At 43.1% G+C, this 25,558-nt stretch overlaps 1 protein-coding gene across 2 annotated transcripts; it reads right to left on the reverse strand.

The window, feature by feature from the left end:
- Nucleotides 1–785: 785 nt before the first annotated feature.
- On the reverse strand, nt 786–25,550 carry ACOX1 (acyl-CoA oxidase 1). Of its 2 annotated transcripts, none has more exons than XM_039226540.1 (14): nt 25,347–25,550; nt 24,906–25,065; nt 19,938–20,098; nt 10,606–10,713; nt 9,257–9,376; nt 9,014–9,129; nt 8,464–8,633; nt 7,451–7,613; nt 6,900–7,090; nt 6,461–6,640; nt 6,219–6,324; nt 5,893–6,036; nt 5,534–5,740; nt 786–4,648 (listed from the first exon to the last, which is right to left on the reverse strand). In XM_039226540.1, exons 1-14 carry the CDS (start codon nt 25,453–25,455, stop codon nt 4,598–4,600), a joined length of 1,986 nt encoding a protein of 661 aa, XP_039082471.1. In that variant the 5' UTR covers nt 25,456–25,550; the 3' UTR covers nt 786–4,597. The 2 variants fall into 2 exon arrangements, with proteins under 2 accessions (XP_039082471.1, XP_039082469.1); XM_039226538.1 differs by lacking the exon at nt 19,938–20,098 and adding an exon at nt 13,534–13,694 and having other exon boundaries at nt 25,347–25,549.
- Between the last annotated feature and the right edge of the window lie 8 nt (nt 25,551–25,558).

Raw genomic sequence — 25,558 nt, forward strand, 5'->3', positions numbered from 1 at the left:
GGCATTTTAAAATCCCGAGCCCGCCCCTCAGCAAGGGCCCGCCGGGAGCCGCTCCTCGGTCGGGAGACTCCGCGTCCCTCCCTGCTTCCACCCCTCCGCGCGCCCAGCCCAGCTCAACCCCGAGCGCCACCCACCCTTCTCCCAGCCCTTCAAATCCCCGGGTTACGCGCCGTTCCCCGCAGAGGCGCAGCCGCTGGGACCTGTCCCAGTCACAGCCGCCGGTCGGGACCCGACTCGAGCCCAGAGCGCTCTGGCCTCTCGTCCGGATCCCGGCGAACACCCTCTCAGTTGCGCGGACCTCGGGAGAAAGGTGAGGCGCGAGGCATCCTGGGAGTTGTAGTCCTGGGTCCGTTCACTGGCTGGAGCCAGAGGAGCAGGGGACGTCGATAAACTACATTTCCCAGAGTGCCCGCCGCGGCCGTTAGTCGAGGCCAGGCCTCTGTTTGCGGCCCTGCGCGTTGCTAGGAGCTGCATCCACGCCACTTGGGGAGGGCGCCCGGCTCCAAGGCCGATCCGAGTCTTCCTTTGGCCCTCCGGGGAGGACTGCGGGGACCTGGGTTCCAAGACCGAACACTTATCCTTCAGCTCTCATCTGAAGGCTGACTCGTGGCCGAGTGGAGGGCGTGAAAAATGTGTTAAGACTGGAAAATTGACGTGTGAAACAATGACAACACACCCCGAAACTTCGGGAAGTGGCTATGACCCCCTGGTTCAAATGTAAAAATCAAAGGTGCGGAGCCAGAATAGAACCCAAACACCACAACCCAATAAGGGCACGTAACGCATTCTGTGTTAATTACCGGTTTTATTAAGGGTCTTGTCAAACTTTACAAAGGAAAGAGCGGTTTTATGGTTTGGCTTACCCGCAGCCCAAGCCAAACAAGGCTGGCAGGGCACGGCTGCCTAATCATGGTTCACAAGTTCTAGACCCCTGCACCTCCTCGGTGCTCCCACCTTTACTGGCCGGTTCCGCCGGGGATGGGTAACAATGCACGCTAACTGCATCTTGTCAGGTAGGAACCAAATGCAAACCCTAACAGTAAAAGGGAAATAGGTAGCAGGTAATTAGACACTCTGAAGAATACAAGTAATTTCCTTGAATCCACAGCGATTGGAAATAAAATGTTTACAAAGTAATAGTCTGAACATTATGTGGAAGATCATGTATTTGCTACCTAATCTATGAAACAGTCGACAGTATTGTGGCAAAACAACTTATTTTGGCTCAGAATTCTTAAAACCACTCCCCAATTTTTCATGATCCTCCTAAGATAATCAATGGTCCAATTACATGTAAAGCAAGGTAAAAATGAAACAAAAACCCGAGATCTAGGAATTTGCAGGTTTGCAACAGCTAACACCTGGTAACTCTAAAGGTTCCTCATATTTCTATGTTTACAATCACGGAGCACAGGAATAGGTAGTGAGAAATTTAGTGTACATCTAAAAGCAAAAGTCTAGTGGTATTTTAAAACAAAAAGTCATTTTAGTAGTTTACAGTGTGACTTGGTCAAATCCTCCAAGAATGGAGTACTAGTTAGCTGAAATGACCTCCATACTATTTCATGAAAATGATCAAAACCTTTATCCTGAGTAAGGAGAATCAACAATAGACTTTTGTTGGTCTCATGTAGAACCTATTTCCTGGCACTGCTTGGAGGCAACCGGTGACCTGGGCATACCTCCCACATCTGTAAAGATTAGCATGTGTGCAGACTGCATCTAATCTCTTCTCTCCTAGGAAGATAGGTGGAAAGGGCTCAGAAAGGGGCAGGAGGGAATGGTGAGCTGCAGTTATTCAAAGAATTCCTGTTCCCCATGAATTTGAACAGTTATTCTCCAGCCAAAGCCCTGCACTGAAGAAAATCCAAAAAATAAGATCTGACACGTTAACTTTAGAAACTATAAAATGCCTCCAGGTATATGTGATCTGAAATTACAGGCAGGGAGCTCCCGGGGAGTATGTGAACATAGCTAATGCTACAATTAAGCCAATGTTCTGAAGATAAGCTGGTACCTAGCACTGCCATGTCCTGAAGACAAGAACGTGGAAGGCCCCCAACAGTTGTAACCAACTATGCTCTGAGATCACTAATGGCCAATACTGAAATATCTAGTAGAGCTCCAAACCCTTTAGGAAGAAGTCAACCTTCATCCGTTATAAATACCAAAATCCTATTAAACCTCAAATTTGCAATGCTGAGTTCTGTTCATAGTACTTTTTTAAAAAGGCTTCCATCAGCATCTAACAGAAAAATCTTCCATTCTTTCAGCATTTATCATCAGTTTGGAGAAGAGTACGTAGCTTTGTACTTTTTGTGAAAACAGCTCACCAAAGAACCAGACAGAATGAAACCTATCTGTAGCAAAGCCTGGCTTCTTAGGGAGAGCTAACTGGATACGCTGCTTCCTTTAAGAGCAGCTGACAAGCACGCACTCCTGCACCGGTGAGATTGCGCATAGCCTCTGTGGAACCGCATCTGTGACGGTGGATTTAGAGCCATCTGCTCAGGTGGGCCTCACTCCTTCCCGTTTTGGTCTGTTACCTAACCTAATAACCTCATAAAACCGTACCTTAAAATTTCATAGTTTCAGCTGATGTTTAATAATGTGGCACTCTCTTTCCCTCATGACAGTGCAAATTAGAGAGGTTTTACTACATTTAGATTACAGTGAATAGAAGTTCAAGACAAAAATCTCAATGTTAGTAAAAACAGTATCAAATATCAGATTTCGCTTTTAAATAAAACTCAAGGTGCTGGACTGAAGGTGGCTATCATGTCTACAGCTTGCTCAGACCTGCTAAGATTGATCCAAGATCAATGCAGGCTGGATCAGGTCCCGACTACAGATGATCATCTGTGAACAAGGTATTTAAATTAACCTAGTTCTGAAGCAATTCTACACATAACAGGCCGATATTAAGCAATTTAAATCTATTTTGCTATTTCCCAGAATCTGAACTACTGTCAAGATCTATTTGAATGAAATTAACAGACTGCTTACGATTCCCAATCAGCTCTCCTGGTGGAAAGACTGAGGCTTCTGTCAACAGCCTTTCTGTGGGGCCTGAAAGTCTCATATAACTGGTTCCACTGGGAGAGATTCTATGTTGCGTCCCAAGGTAGGAATGACATTTCCCTGAATTATCCTACATTCTCAAGACTGATTACAGAACAATTGGATTCATGAGGCAGAAGTTCCAGATACAGTTAACAGGTAAAAGAAAAAACAAAGAAACAAAAAGACAAAAAAACAAAAATCAAGTGATGTGTTGCTTCACATCGATTTTAAGGAAAAAGTTCATCAGGAGGTGCATGTTTAACTTTTAAATGCAGAATGATTGTGTAAATTAGATTTTGGCTCAAAGGACATTGCTGCAATTCAGAGCAATCTCCTAGGAACAGACTGAAAGCCAATGTAGAGTAAGAAAGAGATTCTGTGAAACTGGCATTTATCCATACACCATAGTTTCGATGATTATTTTGAAGACATGGTTCGCCAAAGGAGTTTTCTGTGCTACCCCTGGGTAGAAGAGGTGGCCCGAGTGATACCTCTATAACGCCAAACACGTAACCTCCAAGCACTGCAATACAGACTACTGAAAAATCTAGATTTTTCCAGAGTATCCAGTTACTATGGACACAACAGTCACAGTGACCATAACTGAGAGAGCTCTCCCCCTACTCATTCTACTATGAAGGAATTGTGACCCCTCCTTTCCCTTTCGTAGCATCTCTTTCAGGACCGAGAATGGGCGGGAGATGAAACACCAAGGCCAGAGGAGCCATCAGTTGCCAGAAGTCAGATGCAGAGATAATTCCGCTCCTTGCCCTTTCCCAAGAACTTTGGGACAAAGAGAGCTGCAATGTTACTGTACCGATAATTTAGGGATCCCTCGAATGGAAGGAAGATTAACTCCTAATTCCACGGGACAGTGATCCTATCCTAGGCCTGTGCTGAAGAACTCGTGCTGGAAAGATGCTACTGTGAATGGTGAGGTGGAAACCACAGGTCGGCAAAGAGGGGCAGGCGGGCATGTCACGTGTCCGGCACAGACTCACTCGCTAAATTTCTTGATTAGATTCTTTCTCCGAATCCCTTTTCTTCAGTCCTGCTTCTGAGCCAGGGCCCATGATGGGGACGTTTAACAGAAAAGCTGGGAAGGGTTGCATCTACCCCTCTTAAAAAATACCTTTGCTTAAAAACACTTAATATATCCAGGGATTAGCAATGAAGAGGTGAAAATAATTAACTACTCAGTAGTTAAATTCTACTAGTTATCAAAAGTCACGGCCTACTGGGACCAGCAGCACTGCAAATAGGAGTCATGCTGCGTTTCTTAAAGCTTTTTCTGATGCTTGATACGTCTCTTGCAGTGTTAATTGCACTTAAAACACATCTGTTTTTCTCATTTAATCTCTGAAACTTGTTCATTTTTTTTCTTCATTTATAAAAAGAGGAAAGGGCTCAATTTGTCATTTGCTCTAGAGCTCTCTGAATTTGATAGAGATTCCAAGCCGTTTGGTGTGCCGAGTATAAGGGGAGTGGAGGACAGCTGCTTTCTAGAGCAAATAAAACTTCTCATCATGACCCTTCAGAGCTTGGACTGCAGGGGCTTCAAATACTTGTGATAAGATTCATGGACCTGCAGGGAAGGGAGAGAGAAAACAATTACTGACAAGGAGTTTGCGGTGTAAAACAGCATACTTTTAACTGAGAAATTATCTGGACCTTATTTGGATCCTGATTCGAAAAACTAAAGGGGAAGAAAAAATGGGAGTCGATTAGGGAATCTGAACACTGATGGGGTAGTTCATGATATTTATTCCTAATCCGTTTAAGCAGAAGAATGGTTCTGTGGTTATGTTTTCAAAAAACTTATCTTTTAGAGATACCTACTGAAACATCTATGGATAAAGTTATCGAATATCTTGAATTTGTTTCCAAATAATCCCAAGGGGAGAGGGTGGGTGGCGGGAGGGGGGGTTCAGATGAAACGCATCAGCCATGAGTGTGTCACTGAAGTGTGACAAAGGGTCCACGTATTCAATTTTTTTGAAATAGAATGTTTGAAAATTTTCAGTTAGTTATTAAACAGTCAAGGAAATGAAAAACCTGCACACTTAAGGAACGTCCCAGTTCCTTTCTGGATCTGTTACTCAAATAAAGTGACTGTCCAAGTGGCCACAGGAGCTTCCAAAGCTTTCACACAGGTGAGTCACTCCACGGTCTTTCCTACCTTAATACATTTTACCTTTTTTTTAACGCTTATTTATCTTGAGAGAGAGAGAGAAAGCACGTGGGTGAGCGGGGGAGGTGCAGAGAGAGAGGGAAAAAGAATTCCAGGCAGGCTGCATGCTGTCAGCACAGAGCCCGATGTGAGGCTTCACATGACTTCAACTGTGAGATGATGACCTGAGCTGAAATCAAGAGTCAGAAGCTTAACCGACTGAGCCACCCAGGTGTCCCCCTCCTGCCTTAATATTTACATAAAGAATTTCAAAAGGTGAAAAAACATTGTTTTGTGTACCTCTGTTTGGTTCAGTGGGGATTTCTTGGCCCACTCAAATAAATTTTCATACACGTTCCCATCATAACGGCCAAGCACGGAGCCAAGTGTCACATCCTGAAAGTCAAACGCATCAACCAAAGCAACAGCATCTGGGCGAATCACAGTCAGCAGCTCCTTGATGCGCTGATTTACTTGGGTGATCTGAGACTCCGTCATGATGCTTCCCTGAGAGGAATAAAACAAGCAGACAAACATACATACGTGTATACAGACAGACACTCATATATCTGTGTATACATATGCATGCACACAACTGTAAAGCACACCACCATTAGTTTTCTAGCAAAGAAAAGGACTTAAATTCAGCAAACACTGACCTGCAGAAAATCCCCTGCCTTCTGGCTGATCCCATCCAGGCAGTACAAGAGACACAAATTCTTCAAGACAGCGTGGATGGACTTATCTTGGATTTTGAGGAGTTTTTCTGAAAAGAGCTTAACTACCACATAGTGGCAATGTGCCTAGATGAAAAGAACAGAACAGAGAACCTTTGAGAAAGAGGCAACGCACAGCAACAGGGGCTTCTGCACTATGAAAACAGGGTGGAATGGGGTGGGGTGAAGGGCGGAGAGGGAGAGCGGAGGGAGGGAGGGAGGAAGGAAGGAGAGAGCGAGGAAGGGAGGGAAGGAGAAGGACCACCGACCTCGCTTGCTCGAACAAGGTCAACGGAAGTTAGGTTCCATGCTACCTCCTTGCTTTTTCTGTGAATCTTTTCTTTTTGAAGGTTTTTCGCAGCAATTTCTACTAATCTGTTGAGAAATGAAAGAAAACTGGAGCTTGCGGGCAAGGGTGAGCGGTACTCGGGCTGCCTGCCCTTCCGTCAGGCCCCAGCCCCCGGAGCTCCCCCCACCAGCCGCTGATTCCAGCTCCCGAAGGTGGGCTCACCTGGCCGCACGGAGTTTATAGGCTTCCATTAGGCTGTCGGGGCTGTCGAGGTCCACCACCGTCGGCCAGACCGCTACCTGCTGTGGCTGGATGCGCTGACTGGGCAGGTCATTCAAGTAGGACACCATGCCACATACCAACTTTCCTGAGTGCACCTGGTCATAACTTTTCATCAGGAACCTAAAAGTCACCAGCACACGTGCCTTTAGTCCCCTACGCTCCCATGACACAGAGGCAAACTCTCGCAATGACTTCAAGCTGCGTGACCAGTGTGTTTCTTACTCGTCTGACCACGAGATGAAAACGGCGGGTCAGGATGGAAAGCCAAACCACAGATCAGGGGAACAAATACAACGTGAGGAGCAAACACGGGAACAGGAGCCAATGAAGACAACTCAAAGGTTCCTGACAACAGCGAAATCGCGAGTCAGGTTCTCACCTCGCCGTCTGCAGCATCATGACAGTGTTCTCTCCCTCGAAGGTGCAGGTGGGGGTAAAAGTGACATACATGTTTGGAAGGCCACTGCAGTGAGAATAGCCATGGCCGCCGCAAGCCATCCGACAAGCTTCGATAGCAGCGCTGGTGGTCCAGGAGGTGAAAGCCTTTAGGCCGGCGGTGAGCGCGTGGAGCTGGAGGGGAAAGCGCAGAACATGGCTGATGCCGGTCACTCGCAACACCGCCTGGCACGCGTGTGAGCTGAAGCACAGTCGTGTCAGTGGCCTGAATTAATGTTCCCACGCTCCCTTCCAAACTGTCCTGCTTGGCAAAAAAAAGTCACCGATTATGTTCCTTTGGTTAACCAATGACCAACACGGTACAGTACTTCTGAAACTTAAAAACAAAACCTACATTATCTTCATATGTGACCCACTTTCAATTAAAAAAAAAAAAGGCTGTATCTTTTGAGAATATATGGATTCTCTTACAGAAATCCCAACAGGCAAATATCACATGGAAGGGTGCCCACAAGCGAGTGAGTAAACACAAACCTCGGGCAGTTCACTCAGGTCCCCTTGGCCAATGTCCTCGTTAATCCGATGATAGGTCTCCTTCATGTATGCGCCGACAAACTGGAAGGCATAGGCAGTAGCCAGGAGCGGGAAGAGTTTATACTGCTGGGTCTGAAATTCCAAAATATGTGGTTCTGGTTCACTAAACGATAGAGAAGGGGAAAAAAAAAAAGTAAACACTCACCCAGAACTTAGTATGTGCCAGACTAGTCTGAACACTTCAATATATTGTGGTAGCTATTATCTTCTCCATTTTACAGAGGGCAAGCAAGAGGCGAAAAACGTGTCTGAGGTCACGCTGCTAATACGCGCGTGGCAGAGCCTAAACTTAAATCTAGTTGTTTGGCTACAGAAGACCATGGTCCTAACCACCCTGTTGAACTGCTTAGGTGACCGAATTTGCTAGCTGTAAAGGTCGTATCTGAGTCTTTGCAGTAGGAAACTGCATCTCACAGCAACATACAAGATCAGAGCCAACTTCGCAGAAGGCAGGCAATGATAAAGACGTCTAACGCACTAGATGGGTGAATAAACTCTTTTAACCACAATTCGGGAGAAGTCTCAATGCACAGAATGAAGTATCTGACATCTAAGCAGGTCAGCTCTTACTGATTTCTTTATTCAAAGAGGTTATCGGGGGGGTCACGCTCAAGGGAAAGGCAGCAGTAAGAACTATGGCTGGGAATACAACATGGAGTCAAGTTTCACACCACTCTCACCGAACCCAGTTCACAGTTGTTAGCAGCAATTAGGATTTTCGAATCGCCTTTAGTGTTCTAAACACTTCATTCGTGGAGCTCAAGTAATATTACTGTTTTTCTTAGAAGGTTAAAAGTAATAAGGTGGCTACTCTCATCTTTCCACCTAAGACCCGTAACACTGCCATGTTAGCTAATTGGGCATAGCCAGTGAGGATTCTCTGTGTCACCTCTGGGAATTAGGATATGTGAATGGGGTCAAAGGCAAGTCTTCAGCACCGACGCCACCCTTACCCTGGCTCGATTTCAGACTGATGCCTCACGGCGCTGTATCTGATGGCAATGGTGCAGGCCTTGGATAGAAACCGAGCGGCTTCTCCTACGAGGAAGGACCTGATGAACACCATGGTCCCGTAGGTCAGCTTGTTACTCACGGGCTTCACGTACGTGCCATCAGGCTTCACCTGGACAAAGAACATGGGACTGATGCTTCCTTCTGTTAAACCCAATGGACAGTTTGGGCTTGTGATTCTCAAAGTGTGGTCCCCAGAATGGCAGCATCTCCTGGGAACTTGAAATACAACATCTCAGTCCCCATCCTGATCTACTTTAAACAGCCCTCTGGGTGATTCTGACACATGCTAAGTTTTGAGACCCGCTGGTTTAGCAACTACAATATGCTCTTTATACCTGCCAACTGCTTTCGATTTCATGGTCATTAATGAAAGAAGCGTCAGAAATAAAAATATGTTATTACCTTCTAAAAGAACAGACCTTTCTAACCCTGTGGTTATCAACAGCTGCTGAAGCCCCCTTGTCTGACACCTCTGCTCCTCCAATATACCTGGGCATACTTCATCAGCATGTTTTCTCTGGGAATCCGGTAATTGTCCATCTTCAGGTAGCCATTATCTATCTCATCAAAGCCAAATTTGGGGCCGATATCTCCAACAGTAATACCTATCAGAGATGAAAGTCACAAGGTGTTTATGCTCTGGTTGGCCCTGGCCTCTTCAGCTGTGCATTATACTTTCTGCAGAAGAAACGGTTTAGCTTTTAACCTCAACATCAGATGAACAATTCTAACCTGGTAAAGGCTTATGGGTCCCGATTTCACGAATAGGTGTGATGAAGGCATGTAATCCATAGCACTTCCCCTTTGTGATGAGCTGGGCAAGAACTATCGCATGATTTGAAGTCTTTCCGACTGCAACATCAAAGAGAATGAGACAGAGAAGTGAGCACAGGCATTCTTACACTTTCAAAGGATAGAAATAAGGCGGAAAAGCCACATGTTCAACACCAGACTCTGTCAATAAAGTGTCCCCAGAGAGTCTTATGACAACGCCACACCGAGTTTTCGGAAAGAAATCCACTTAAGCGGATAGTTATGAAAATGTACTGAATTTTGGTAAAGCAATGCTTTGTTTTTATGTGTATGTTAAAAGCTTTTACACAAATTTTATTGAGATATTATTGACCTACCATATTTATAAGTTTAAGGTGTACAGCCTGTTGGTTTGATAGTAATCCTATATTTTAAAAAAGACTTTGCTGGGGCACATGGGTGGCTCAGTCGGTTAAGCATCCGACTTCGGCTCAGGTCATGAACTCCCGGTTCATGGGTTTGAGCCCCGCGTCGGGCTCTGTGCTGACAGCTAGCTCAGAGCCTGGAGCCTGTTTCAGATTCTGTATCTCCCTCTCTCTCTGACCCTCCCCTGTACATGCTGTCTCTCTCTCTCTCAGAAATAAATAAAAACATAAAAAAATTTTTTTAAAGACTTTGTTTTCTTTTCTACTTTTTCCCCTCATTCGTTTACATAAAAAATTTTTCTTGGGGCGCCTGGGTGGCTTAGTTGGTTAAGCGTCCGACTTTCGCCCGGGTCATGATCTCGCGGTTCATGGGTTTGAGCCCCGCGTCGGGCTCTGTGATGACTGCCAGCTCAGAGCCTGGAGCCTATTTCGGAGTCTGTATCTCCCTCTCTCTCTGGCCCTCTCCTGCTCATGCTGTCTCTCTCTCTCTCTCCTAGAAATAAATAAAAATATTAAAAAAAACCATTAATTCATTTCCTTTTTCTCTCTTTCGGAAGTACTTTCCAGAACATTAGCCACATGTGGCTCTTTACATTTAAATTAAGTATAATCAAGCAGGGAATACTAAGTTACTTTAAATATTGACCAAGGAAACTGAGCTAATGGTAGAACTGTTGGGAAGGAAAATTAGAAAAGAAAGAGGCTGTCCTCTCTGTGTGATGTAAATGTAAAGCTACCTAGAACGTGCACTGTAAGAGACTGTGAAACAGCTCAGAAGAGTTTAAGACCGAAGAGTTTTTTTCCCAGATTTCAAAACGATCTTCTTGTACAAGCTCTACATTCTACACACAATCTCGTAATGACGCTTCAAAACATCCAAGAAATGCTAAAAACGTCACATACGTCCACCAGGCCACCACTTGATGGAGGTCACAGTAGGGCTGTTGAGAATGAACTCCTGAGTCTCAGGGTCATAAGTGGCTGTGGTTTCCAACCCTCGGAGATGAGTTCCTAAGGAAATAAGTTACATTCACTTTGTATAAAATACAGGCAAAAACAAGCACAGGGTTAAATCTCCTGCCTCTTCCTTTAGGCTCTAGAAACAGCTGAGAGAACAACAAAATCTAACTGCAACAAAATATTTGTAGATGAGCTACAAACAGTTGATAACCAAGATACATTAATTTCCTATCCTTTTTTTTTTTTTTTTTTTCCCCGAAAACTCTACAGAGGTACCTGGTTGCCTCAGTTGGTGGAGCCTGCAACCCTTGATCTCAGGGTCATGAGTTCAAGTCTCACACTGGGTGTGGAGCGTACGTAAGAATTAAAATAAATAATAAATAAACAAACTCTACATCGTAACACCGGGCTCGAACTCACCACCCTGTGATCAAGAGTCACATGCTTCAATGACTGAGCCAGCCAGGCATCCCCATAACATCCTATACTTAAACCAGACAACTCCTATTAAGTTGAAAATATAAATTATCAAGCATGTTCTATTTCTACACTTGAATTGATTCACCTCTATGACAGTGGATTTGTAACGTTATTTAAATCACCCAGAAGAAAATGTAAAGGCATTTTAGAATCATATTTTCAGAAGATCACAGGATATGAACATAACAGGGAAGCTAACTGCCCCTTTAAATTAACACCTGTAAGATAGTATGCCAACGTCAACTTACATTGTGTTTACTGCACCAGTTCAACATTCTGGACTCCCCTATTCACGAAGACTAAGATAACAGGTGACAGAAAGATACTCAGGCCAAAGTTCTTGTAAATTAAGGACTTATTTCAGAGGGATGGCTAGAATAGAAAATGAGACTTTAAAAAAAACTATAACCACCACGGGGAAAAAGGACCTGGAACAGCGACTTTTTGTTTGGATTTCTAAAGGTCAAATAAGAAGGTGTGAGCGCACCCTGTGATGTCCAATGCCAGCCTTAACTCTTCAGTACTGTGACAAGGAAGAGTTCCCAGTTCCATACGTTTATTGGAGATGGACAAGGATTCACGCTTTAGGTCCTAATATAAAAGTGCCAAAATTCTCTGAAAACAGTTACGTAAAAATGTTCTAAGTGACATTCCCTCTAATAACACTATCCTGAAGCAAATGCTGAGGGCCTTTTACCAGACTGGTTTGATAATGACAGACCTCATTAAACAATTAATTTTGAAACATTTAGAAACTACCAAGCTGAATTACAGAAATGGCCACTTTGAGTTATCCACAACCTTCTCGAGTGTGAATCAAGGAACCAGACACTAAGACTCATTTCACCAAAGAATTTTTTTTAACCAAAGAAGTTTTTATAGAAAAAGAAGTAATACGGTAACAGAACAGATAGTGATAAATTGTTTGCAAATGCACAGCCAGTCAGTACTCGACTTTCAGTCTTGTGAAAATCCTGTAAAATATGACTTAGCACTAAGTTCCAGATTAGCTGCAAAATCAAGATGAAGTTGCACAGAAAGATGGAGCAAGTGGCAAACATACGTTAGACCAGTTGTTCAGAAACCTCTAAGTAGGAGAAAAGAAGACAGAAGGAAATGAATAGTAAACATAGATACCAATTCAGACCAGAAAACAGGGACAGCCACTGTCTCCAAGACCAACTGCCTACAAGTATGGCCTCTCTGATTTTTTTAAAATAATCTTTGGCCAACCCAACTTTAGAACTTTACTGAATCAAGGCACAAAAAAAGTATAAAATGCTTGGGAATGCAAACCGGTACAGCCACTCTGGGAAAGAGTATGGAGGTTCCTCAAAAAATTAAAAATAGAACTCCCTTAAGATCCAGCAACTGCACTACTAGGTACTTATCCAAGGGATACAGGCGTGCTGTTTTGAAGGGGCACGTGCACCCCAATGTGTATAGCAGCACTATCAACAATAGCTAAAATATGGGAAGAGCCCAAATGTCCATCGATGGACGGATGGATAAAGATGTAGTGTATATACATACAAGGGAGTATTACTCGGCAGTCAAAAAGAATGAAATCTTGCCATTTTGCAACTATATGGATCGAACTAGAGGGTATTATGCTAAGTGAAATCAGTCAGAGCAAGACAAATATATGACTTCACTCATAGGAGGACTTTAGGGTATGAAACAGATGAACATAAGGGAAGGGAAGCAAAAATAATATAAAAACAAGGAGGGGGACAAAACACAAGAAACTCTTAAATATGGAGAACAAACAGAGGGTTACTGGAGGGGTTGTGGGAGGGCAGATGGGCTAAATGGGTAAGGGGCATAAATGAATCTACTCTTGAAATCACTGTTACACCATTATGCTAACTAACTTGGATGTAGATTAAAAAAATAAATTAAAAAGAGAATAAATAAAAATAAAACACTCACATTACGGTTATATAAAGCAATTCATTTCCTTGAAGCAAGTCAAAGAGTACATGTACTATTAGTCTGTGTTTCTTCTGGAATTTGTGCAAGGTCAAGGCAACAGCAGTAAAGAAGAGTAAACAGAGTGTAATGAAGAAAAAAGATGGGTTCAGATTCCACATGCAGACAAATTCTACATAACTCCAGTGAACTTGGAAAAACCACTCAGTAAACAAATTCTTGACCCACTGAAGGGGAACCATGAAAAAGAATACTCAGCCTATCTCTGTGATAGTACAACCTTTCATTTCCCCTGACCAAAGCAATGTCTACGCCAAGGCTTGTGTGCGTGAAAAACCTGGACCCTGCAGAAAGACCACAGGATGTGGAAATGCCATTGCCAACATGTGGTGGGCTCTCCCTATTGGCTGAGCTTGCAGAGCCCCACCCAACCCAGAAGGTAGACTGAATGCACCGTACCATGGCCCATCTCTGTCTGGGCATAAGTGCCAATGATCTCCAAGTTCCAGGCGGGCATGAAGAACCGTTCCTGTTGTTCTGCGGTCGCCTGGTGAAGCAAAGTAGGCAAGAACATGCCCAAGTGAAGATCCAGAGGCTCGGGCCGCCCTCGGTGCACAAAACTTCGAAGAAACACCAAGGATGGGCATTTGAGAGAAGAGTCATCAGGTGTGAGAGAAATCAGCAATGTGAACAGAGTAAGGGAGAGGAGAAAAAAAAATTTTTTTTTTCAGTATGAGTTAGCTTGGTGGACTTTATCATGGATGGGAGCACTTCCTCTTTCTGTATTACTTTCATAAACTCTTGGCAAATTCCAGTTTTCTTAATTTGGTGAGAAGTTTTTTCTTAGGCTACTCAGCTCTGGAATAATTCATCTGGTTGAGGACTGGCCTCCGACTCCAAAGCCCATGCGGCACAGAAATATGCACATCAGGCAGAGGATCCCAGCCTTGCGATTAAACCAGAAGAAATAAGAAATGTGAAGAGGTTGTATGGAATGGAGAATTTAAGTTGTATGATGATCTACCCTGCTGAGAAGGTGAGACAGGAGAACTTTGTTCTCTCAGACCGCCAATATGCTCTCCCAGACGCATTTTCTTTTTTTAAATTTATGTTTATTTTTTAATATAGTTTATTGTCAAGTTGGTTTCCATCCTAGATGCATTTTCAATAATGCTTCCAGGCTGGCATCCTTTGCGCTGGCCCATAAAACACCCAGCACAGATCACATCCCTGATGTAAATCTGGTTGTTTCATTCAGATTCATCACAAATACGCAGCCATGCCCTCCGGAAACAATTTAATACAAAAATGGACAGTGCTCTTCATCCAGTAATTAAGTGCAGAAATTTAAAAAAAAGAGATGCAATTTCTAGTAAAGACCATAATAATAATTACAAACAACAGATTCATGCATAACAGGCTGGTCAAACAGGAAATATCACTAATGATAACAAACATCTTAGGTTTAGTAATTTTGAACCCACTTTTCAAAAATTTTTATTTTGTTTATTTTTTTAAAGTAGGCTCCACACCAAGCATGGGGCTTGAGCTCATGATGCTGTGATCAAGGGTCACATGCTTTACCAACTCAGCCAGCCAAGCACCCCCGGAATCCACTTTCTAAAGTCATTCTTTTCCATTTAAAATTTGCAGGTGCCTTAAACTTCTGTGTGAATCTATTTCCTATTGAAAATAAATCCTTACTGCTTTCTTAGAAATGAACCCACACAACATTGCAGTTTTAAAATTTGTTTGTTCATAAAGTAAGGAGGGAAGTAAGCAGGGCACACTGCCCAGGTGAGGGCTGATCGATTATATCTTCCAATTGGGTGGTGGGGCTTTCAGTTATCCAATCACATAAAAATCAAAGAACGCGCGACCAACGTGCTCATTTTACAAAGAAATTAGACTGAGGTGAGTTAAGTGCCTTCGGATCAAGATCATGGCAGAGCGAGGACAAGAATCCCACCACCCAATCACATCTTCTAACCGGGGCAGTTCTCATCCGAGTGCAATTGGGACTGAGCACCATGATGAGGACCCCAGAAAACCTTGCCCAGACCGGAGCAGCTCTCCTAGGAAGTGCCAAATGGAAATCCCATAAGGTGTCAGCACTGGTGGCAACTGGGTGAAAGGTCAATGGAATCTCCCTGTGCTATTTCTGCAACTTCCTATGAATTTATAATCATTTCAAACTAAAAAGCTAAAAAAACAGTGGAAATCCTCAGAAAAACACATTCATGTGACGAGAGAGTGCTTTCACTCACAAACAGGAATGCCACTGTCTCCAGTTTTGAAAAGGGTGGTGTCTAGGAAGAAAAATAAATGCACACCTAGGATCCGACAGAAGAAAACTCTTTGGACCAGGGCTGAAAACTGAGGCCTGGGACCAGCCACTCTTAGCGCTGAAAGACTCCCTTGCATTAACAGAACCCAGGGCACTGCTGGTAAAGCGGGGCCCGTCTGAAGAACCCCGTCAGACTCACGGGAGGGGTCTGCATCCGTGTGCGGTACAATGGAGTAACAAACGCCAAGGTTACGAAAATACACTTAGTAGGGCCAGGGGCAAACTACTGTAATCAGAAACTGTTTTGAGACCGAAGAACGTTTTTAGGAGAAAAATGTCTCTTGTGACTAAGAATAAGGACTATTCACAAGCGGATGAAATTTAGATACGTTACAAGGAGAAATAAAAACTGGACAGTTTAAAATTTTTTTTTACTTAAATCAAGTATTTGTTGCAAAAAGTTGGTTATGCATGATACAGACTGTATATTATTTTTAACTAATTTATTTTAAAATTACAAAGGACCAACATTTTACTTTGGTGAACTGCTGCAGTCAATTCTTTTAAAACCTTAACACCAAAAGGCCTGCCTGGTCTCCGCCATGTGATGCGGGGCTGGAAAGGCTGTCAGCCAATGCTGGGGACAAAATGATTCCACCAAATGATTAATATATGAGAAAGGAAGAACTCAAAATAGCATCTCCATGTACTTCATGACTCTAATGCCAGGGAATCAACAACAAAATATCATCAATAATAAATGAGTATTTAAAAAAAAAAAAATAAATGAATATAGAAAAGCTCTAGGCTATTAGGGGAAAAAAAACCCACTGCATTCTTATCCATTAGGACCGTTATACATCAGTAAAGAGAAAAACAATTTATAAAAGCATCAAAATATTAAAAATTTTTTAAGTAACTTAGCTCAGGATATTAAAGACTTAATTAAGAAGACATATCAATACCTAGGAGAATAGATAAAAGAAGATATAAATGACAGAGAAGAAATTGCTAAATCCTGGTCAGGAGGTCAGTCCTTTATTATAATAAAGATAATACTTCCCAAGGAAGTATAAAGATTTTTTTTTTTTTAATGTTTTATTTATTTCTAGGAGAGAGAGAGAGAGACAGCATGAGCAGGGGAGGGTCAGAGAGACAGGGAGTCACAGATTGAAACAGGCTCCAGGCTCTGAGCCGGCAGTAAGCACAGAGCCCGACGCGGGGCTCGAACCCACGAACCGCGAGATCGTGACCTAAGCGAAAGCCGGACGCTTAACCGACTAAGCCACCCAGGCGCCCTGGAAGTATAAAGATTTAATGTAACACGGATTTGAAATTCCTGTAGAATATAACTTAGATTTTGACAAATTAAGATCAGAATTCACCAAATACATGGGTCTTAAAATGTAACAACAACAGGCATATCTTACTGGATTTTTAAATATCTTGCAAAGCAATAATGAACCAAAGTTTATGATGTTTATGAGAAAAATAAAGGGACCAATCAACGTAACATATTTTAAGGTTCCGGAGATAAACCAAAACTCTTATAAAACTCTAAGAAGAACCGGAAAGAATATAACAATGGGGAAAAAAAAACTAGTTAATAAAACATAAAATCAGCATGGGGTTCATTCATTACTCTATACCATATGCAAGTCAAAGCATTAAACATCAAACAAACAAACTAAAAGAAAATAGAGAATATCCAAGCTATGGGGAAAAAATTTTAAACCTACTCAGGGAAGGATGCCTTCAACACAGAAGGCCAAAATGTTTAACAAAACAGAAGGCAATAGAAAAAACGCTGGAAGGCGACAATATAATCATGTAAGATCAACATACAGATTCTATTCAATCAATACTCAGAAAAAACCAGTTTATACACAGGAAACATATACAGTAAGCCAAAACATGTAATAACATCCAGGCTCACTGGCATCTGGCACTGGAAAATTAAAACTTTAACTCTTAGATATGAAAGTAGCAAAAAAAAAAAAAAAAAAAAGTAAAGTAACCATGCTGATGGGGTGTACGGAGACACAGTATGCTAGTAAGCCACTTAAAAGGGTTCTGTGTTAAACTATGAAATGAAGGCTACATAATGTACCTTTCAATACAGTGATTTACATCTGAAAAAGATACAACCCCAAAAGACACAGTTTTTAATAAGAAGTTTATGTTGTTATTGATAACAATAGCGGGGAATTAGAAACAGCCCAAAAACGACAGGAGCGGGTCTCATGAGAAGACCAACAGGGAAGAGACTCGCTCGGAAGAAAGAGGACAAGAGACAGAGCACTGAAAGTACAAGTGGAGAAGACCAGTGGCTTACACAATCCGGTTTACAATCTATTGCTCAAGTGTCAGGGGAAGAAAGGTGCTTTAGTTCATATTTGAGCATTAGAGACGGGAAGGTGCAGGCGTAGCTCACCAATCTTCCAGGACGGTAACCATGGGTTATACAAGTTCTAGTTTCCTAAATAACAATAACAGGAGACAAAACAAGAACTGCTGTAAAGTGGCCAGAACTTGAAATGATCACGTATCTGTCAAGTCCAAACATACCACCTGCTTTGTGACCCGGAGAAATGTATGGCCAGGATGATTCTCACTGGACCATGTTCCACAGACGGTCCCTTCAACACCAGAACCCCACAGAGAGGGCGCACCCCTCAGCCCACACCCCTGCCTTTGATTAAAGGTCACAGACCAAATGTGTGTACGGTTTTGTGTCCCTACACAGACAGGTGGGTATTTAGGGGAGGGAAAGGAGAAAACAGGTGATCAAGACTTGCATGCAAGGGGCTGAGTTTTAAGATTCTTGAGGATCCTGCAATGAGCCTGAGCAATACCATCTCCTCACTTCTCAGCAGCCACCTAGAGCTGAAAGAGTCCCAAACTGGAAGTGACAGCCAATTCTGTGACAATACTTTAGATAATCATCGTTGACCAACTGAAGTTCCAGAGGCTCATGGTTTCCTCGATCTGCACAATTTGCTCTATTTCCAGTCTCTTTGATGTTGAAGGACTTATTCTTACACAAGGCTATACTGTCACAGGATGCAAACAAACCGACAACCTGGTGCCCCTGGAAAAGAACAGCAGTGGACAAAGCCCAAGAAACCAATATGAAGGGACAAGATTCCAGCAAGAAGCAAGACCTAATCTCGCAACTCTGTTCTCTAAAATGCACAGATTTAAGACAAAGTTGGTTCAAGTACAAGAAAATATCTGGAAAACAGGAGCAGTAAAGGAAAGAAAAACTAACAAATGCAAACTCACCCAGAACAACATAGGATCTCAGTCCAATTTCTGGGCTCCTCAAGCAGGTAAACTTCAAGTCTCCATTTCTTCCTCTCTTTCAAAATCGACAGCAAGTATACATTTACAATGCACTTTTACGGAGGCAGAAAGGTTAGACTGATATATGTCTCAGGCCCATTTAGCCTCAGAATAATTTATATCTTTATGCCTCCTATAAATAGCATCACTAGAAGTCAAATTCCATAATGATCCACACAAAAACAAAGGGTTCTGTACTGCGAAACTATTTCAAATTTGCAAAACTCTCCCTCTTTCTCTCCGCCACCTCCCCCCACCAGGAAGACTGTATGAGTGCTACAGTCCTGCCCTCAGGCAGGTTATTTTAGTACTGGCCATCCTGCAGCTAAAGCCCTGGGTGTCTTGGCCGGGTGTTTGTAGGATGACATTGCGACAGCACCTGCAGCTCTCACGGGGATTATGATAAAGAACATCTTCAAACATTTCACAAATCAAAAAGCACCAAATCAAACACAAAAATGAAGTCTTCATGGTATCTGCATCCCTTCCTCTTCTCCTTACTTACACAATGGAAGCATTATGGTAATTAAGGAATGAGACTGGGCAGCTCAAATTCAAAACCCCCAAACCTGGCCAATGGCCTTGTCTATGAAAACAAACCTCCTGCACCTTAAGACCAAGCACAAAACTTTTTTGAAAGTAGGGTATTTATGAACAATCTAACCAATGACTGACAATACAAAGTCCAAAAACATGTAAAGGAAAAAGGTATAATAAAAAGACTGCTGTAGTCAAGGCAGAGAATCATGAGCTTTTCCCCAAACTGCCTTATAGCCCTGCCAGCAGGCAATGTAAGAAAGAGGAAGACATTTAAATGCTCTCTCTGCCCTGCCCAGAAAATCCGCATCTTCAGCTTCATTAAAGCAGAGGCAACTTCCAGATGTTGCTAAGGCATTAACACTCTCAAGAATTCCCAACAAAGTCATGTTGTATAATTAGACACCAGCACGATTTTGCCATGTTTCAATCCTATCTTTCCAAACTGCTCAACAGCCATTAAAATGGGGCATGTGAAGCAGGGGTAAAAACACTTTTAGAAGGAACAGTGGAGGATGAGAGTCCTGGATGGGAAATGACCTACGAGCAAACGAGAAGCTGGCTTTTGCTTAAGGTTTGACAGCTTAAAGACAAAATCCCAAAAGGTAGCAGCAGGAAAAACTGAACACCAGGGGTCATTTGTCAATTTAAGTCCTGAGGTGGGTTACCCACGGACCCTCGAACGTGGACTAACCGTGGCCCATTTCCGTCTGGGTGTAGGAGCCAATTATCTCGAGTCCTTGGGAGGAGAGCAGCCATTTCTCTTGCTGAGCAGTGGTACCCTGATTCAGCAAGGTAGGAATAAACATGGAGTAATTGATGCCCACAGGTTCCACAAAATTGACCAAATGAAGTCTACAGGAGAGAAAAGAAAAGGGATCTCAGCCTTACTCTAGAAACTGGATTCTACTACCCATTCTTGCCAGACAGCCATAGCCCTCAGGGACTGACGTTAGGACAATTTGAACCCTTCTCTTAAGAAATTAAATGGGGGGGCGCCTGGGTGGCTTAGTCGGTTAAGCGTCCGACTTTCGCTTAGGTCACGATCTCGCGGTTCGTGGGTTCGAGCCCCGCGTCGGGCTCTGTGCTGACTGCCAGCTCAGAGCCTGGAGCCTGTTTCAGAGTCTGTGTCTCCCTCTCTCTCTGACCCTCTCCTGTTCACGCTGTCTTTCTCTATCCTAGAAATAAAATAAAAATATAAAAAAAAAAAAAAAAAGAAATTAAATGGGAAATTTACCATTTTCCCACCAAAAAGGCCAAATCTGGTGGTATCTACCGCCTCCCCGCCCAAGTCATTTTGGGGCCAGAATTCCTCTTTAATTCTACACTTCATCCAGGAAGCAAATTCTGCCCATGTTTTATAGCCTAGAAATCTCTTTGTGTTTTATTTGTTTTGTTGGTATTATTTGTTGGTTTGATTGGTTGGATTCTTTGGAGTGTGTTTATATTCAGGTTTCACTTGTTTTGAAAATCAGAGGGAACTCCATAGGACAGTTATTTGTAGGACGGTTAACAAAAGCATCTAAAGAATAGTTTAATCTTTCCCTAGATAAACAGACATCTAGGATAGTAAATATATATTCCAGGGCCAAGCCACATATCTCTAAAGGTCTTCTGAGTTTACAGACGGGTAAGTAGATAATGTGATGGTTTTGATAATCCCTCCAGATTAAAGGAATTCCAATCATACTAAAATTCAGGCTTCAACTATCTTCTCATAAAACAATCTATGGGGGCACCTGGGTGGCTTAGTCACTTGAGCATCTGACTCTTGATTTTGGCTCAGGTTACACTCTCACAGTCATCAGACCGAGGCCCTTGTTGGCTCTGCGATGACGCCTGCTTGAGATTCTCTCTCCTTGTCCCTCCCCTGCTTGCACATGTGTGTGCGTGCTCTCAAATAAAATAAAATTAATCAATAATAAAACAGAATCTGTGGAGTAGTTAAAATACAATTTACATAAACTAGTCAGCTTGGCTACGCTGTTAAAGATTTTACAGGGCTCTATTTTGTTCTATCTACCTGCCTTTCTGTCTTTTTTTTTTCTTTTTTTTTTTTTTTAATATTTTTTATTTATTTCTAGGAGAGAGAGAGACAGCGTGAGCAGGGGAGGGTCAGAGAGAGAGGGAGTCACAGACTGAAACAGGCTCCAGGCTCTGAGCTGGCAGTCAGCACAGAGCCCGATGCGGGGCTCGAACCCACGAACCGCGAGATCATGACCTAAGCGAAAGTCGGACGCTTAACCGACTAAGCCACCCAGGCGCCCCTCTGTCTATCTTAAAGTACAAAACAAGGGTCACCTAACTGCTCTTCACAACTCTGCAAGGAATGAATAGGAAGCAGTGTCACCGGTTTCTCTTGGTGTGTCCAATGAGGACAGCATAAATTAAGAGAGGGAGAAGGCTGCCAATTCACTTTTGGGGAGGCCCTGAAACCAATCCCTCCACCTTCAGGTTGGAAGATCACCTTTCAGGGGTGCTGGGGACAGACGGAAACATCTAAGGGGTGCCTGGATCCAAGGAATATCAGAAATGCCTTTTTAACACAGAGGTTCTAGAATGTTTACACCAATATCAAATATCAATTTAAACTAAATGGAGAACAAAAAGGAAAAGGAGGGTATGAACAGAAGTGAGTTGAGTTAGCTTCCAAGTAACTTGGATTAACAGGAGTTTTCTGCTGTTGGAGAATAGAGAAGTAACACCCCACCTCACTGAAGTGAGGGTCAAAAGCCTGAGGAGGTAGACAAATGCAGCAATCATTCCCTCAGAGTAAGAGCACTACCACATTCCTGAACAGTCATATTTTCCTAAATGAGGAAATGGACTTAAAAAAGTTTCTGAGAAACAGAAGCAGTAATTTAGGTGCTAAAAATGGTGGTAAGATAAGACACTCCTATTCCCTGGAGGGAAGTGAGGAGGCTGTGGGTTTGTAAAATGATGATACTGACACAGTATAATTCTGGGAAACTCAGAGGTAAAAACATGTGACCTGAGACAAAGACTGTCCAATGTTCATGTTAATAGACACAGATTCTTTTGAAGATACCCGAAAACCAACTCATGAACAAAATCCCAGTGCTTGTTTTTAAATTATGTTTAATCCCTCCTGAAAATGCTTTTCAAGGAATCAGCTTTAAAAACCTAAAGAGAGATGGGGCGCCTGGGTGGCTCAGTCGATTGGGCGTCCGACTTCAGCTCAGGTGATGATCTTGTGGTTTGTGAGTTTGAGCCCTGCATTGGGCTCTGTGCTGACAGCTCAGAGCCTGGAGCCTGCTTCAGATTCTCTATCTCCCTCTCTCTCTGCCCCTCCCCTGCTCATGATCTGACTTTCTCTGTCTCTCAAAAATAAATCAATGTTAAAAAAAAAATGTTTTTTTAATTTAATACTCTTAAGAACATTTTACAGTTTTCATAGTAAACAGTAAACAAATTTTGTCTTTTGTAATTTTGTCGTTACAAAACACAAAATTATAGGAGAGGAGATTAGGAAAACAAATTTCACATTCCCCAGGCAGCAAGGTTTTTACACCATGGACTGGAGACCACACTTCTTTCACTGCTCAAATTGAGAAAACTCAGTATTTTATTAATATTCCATCAACTTTAATAGTCCCATGTGTGAATTTTATTTTGAGATAGGAGAAATAACTGTAAAGAAACCAGTAATTGCTCAAAATCTCCAGAAAGAGAAATATTACTATATTTCATCAGTTCTGGCATGGAAAAAGTCAGGTGTTTCTCACAATTAACAGTGTGTGATAGTTAACTGGTGGCACTTCTTTCTTACATGAAACATGGGTGTGGGTTACAATGGAAGGCAGGCTTAGACTCCATGGCATTCAGTACCTGCCAAGATTAATTTTCAATCCCCTTTTCTTGCAGAAATTGATCTCCCTGCCCTATCAGAGAGCAACTAGAAGGACGTCAAAAGGTGTGTTAAACTTTGTACTCTACGTTCCCTAAACAGCAAAGTCTATGTCACGAAAATTGATAGACAAAACAACTGGCTCGTGTCCTCTGCTCTTTAACCCACAGAAAGGAATTTGTTATACTTTATTGTGACTCCACTCTGGTTACATGCTCTGAACCACGACTGATTATGAAATTTCCTAACCAAATCTGAAACACGCTGCATCAACCATTTAAAGGCAAAACAAAACAAACGTCTTCTTTTGGGTTGCTTCAAAAATAAGTAAATAAATAAAGTCTTCCTAAATTTTTAAATTTTACATAAAACCCAACAATTCCGGCACATAATCATCTAGGAGTTTACTCTACCTCAATGTTCCCACAGCCATGAGGAGATACAAACTTCAAAAGTGAAAAAAGAACACTGGGAAATAAGTCCTCTGGTTTGGACTACCAAAAATAAATAAATCATAACTTTATGACTAAAACGGAAAGGGGTTCTCAGGCAGTCCTAATGGCCAGAGTAAGTGATTTCATCCTCCACAATAATAACCAGGTCAGACTGAAAATAACTGGATGTCAAACGTACTAGAGGCAGTAGAATAAGGGTGAAATTTCCATTACTACATAAAAGCAGAACATGTAACAAGTTCCATTCTTCGTGGCTCTTGAATATACACCATTCTTGTCATTTAATCTTTACTGACAGAAAACACTGGAATCCTTCTAAAATGTGGAAACCTGAAAAATGAAGTGCCCAGGAGTAAACAAGAAGCGTAAGAGAGGCCACAGGTCAAAGAAAGGATCTTGTGCTAAGATCATGTAATTATAGAATATTTAGATAAAGGCCAAAAAAAAGTGTGCTTATTTTATTTCTAATCAAAAAACAAAACAGAACAAAAACAGATGGTCTGGAAAAAGCACACGCTCTTTTTAGCATAAGGACCAAGGCATATTTTTTTGAGGTCTCCTACGGCCAAGAGCCACTTAAATCCCAGCGCCAACAGATTTAAGAATGCTGGGTTCTTAGAATGCTTTACATTCAATTCTAAAATCTTCATCCACCCCACATTTTCCATTAAACTCAAGACCTACACTCTCATATGGAAAGACAATCTGTTATTGCTCCAAGATACTGTTTGGAGTATCTTGAACTAAAAATTGTTCCAGGAGGCGCCTGGGTGGCTCAGCTGTTGGACTTCCACTCAGGTCTTGATCTCCCTGTTCGTGGGTTCCAGCCCCTTGTCCCGCTCTGTGCTGACAGCTTAGAGCCTGGAGCCTGCGTGGGATTCCGTGTCTCCCTCCCTCTCTGCCCCACCTTGTCTCTCTCTCTCTCAAAAACAAATAACAGTAAAAAAAAAATTTTTTTTAATCATTCCAAATTCTGCCTTTACATTTAACAAGTCTCCTTCTTACAAGGAGCAAAGTCATTTTGCAACTCAAATCACTCAAAGTTGAGATGCCTGAACCAAAGAAATTGGTACGGATTCCTCTAAAGGAAAAAACAAAAAACAAACAAACCCTCTGCAGCATCTTCATTCATAATCAGCCTTCTACAAATGTCATCCCTTTAAAGGACTTCAACACAAAAGTAAACGCTGTTTTTCAGGCACCTAACTTTAACGTGGGAGGGGGGGGAATGTGCAACTTGAGTCTTCAAACACTAAGCACGATGAAAAAGGACACCACAGGCTGCGGGTTTAGATGTAGTTTGGGCCCGGGCACTTCATCTACGGGAAGGCATACCTACTTTTTAAACCACAGGATCTCGTCAGGGTCTGAGATGCCAAACTCCCTCATCTTCTTCACCATGGCGGCGCTCTTCTTAACAGCCACCTCGTAGCGCTGGCTGCGCCTGAGGAAATTCAAGTCCTCGTGCTGGAAGTCTGGGTCATTCAGAATCAGGTTCTCTGCAAGGGAGTTAAAGGGCATCAGGAGGAAGACAGAAAATCAGGGCTCCGTGACACCTTGAAGCCCAGCAGGTTTCAGGGGGCGGGCACAGGTCCCCTCTCGGGATGGACGGACACGCAGCACTCCGCTCCAGGCCGCCCCGGGCACCGGGGGCCCCGCTCCCCTACAGCGGGGCCAGGCTCTGCGGCCTACTCTCTACAGCGCCCCCTCTACGACTCCTCATCGAGGGAGTCTCGAGCCGCGCTCGGGGAAGGAGGGAGGCCTCGCCCGCCGCCCTCACCGATCTCTCGGCGACGCCGGGTGTTCTCGGGGCTGCCGTCCAGGACGTGCGTGAGCAGCTCCGGGTTGAAGCTGGCGCCGTCCCGCTCCCTGCGAAGATCCTGGTTCATGGTGACGACTGACAGCGGCGGTGGCGGCAGAAGCCGAGGTGGCGGTGGCGGTGGCGGCGACGGCGACAACGGGTGTCCGCAGCTCCGGCGCGGGCCCCGCCCT

Source organism: Hyaena hyaena, unplaced genomic scaffold (genome assembly GCF_003009895.1).
Source record: "Hyaena hyaena isolate Hyena2069 unplaced genomic scaffold, ASM300989v1 scaffold_21, whole genome shotgun sequence".
Lineage (NCBI taxonomy): Eukaryota > Metazoa > Chordata > Mammalia > Carnivora > Hyaenidae > Hyaena > Hyaena hyaena.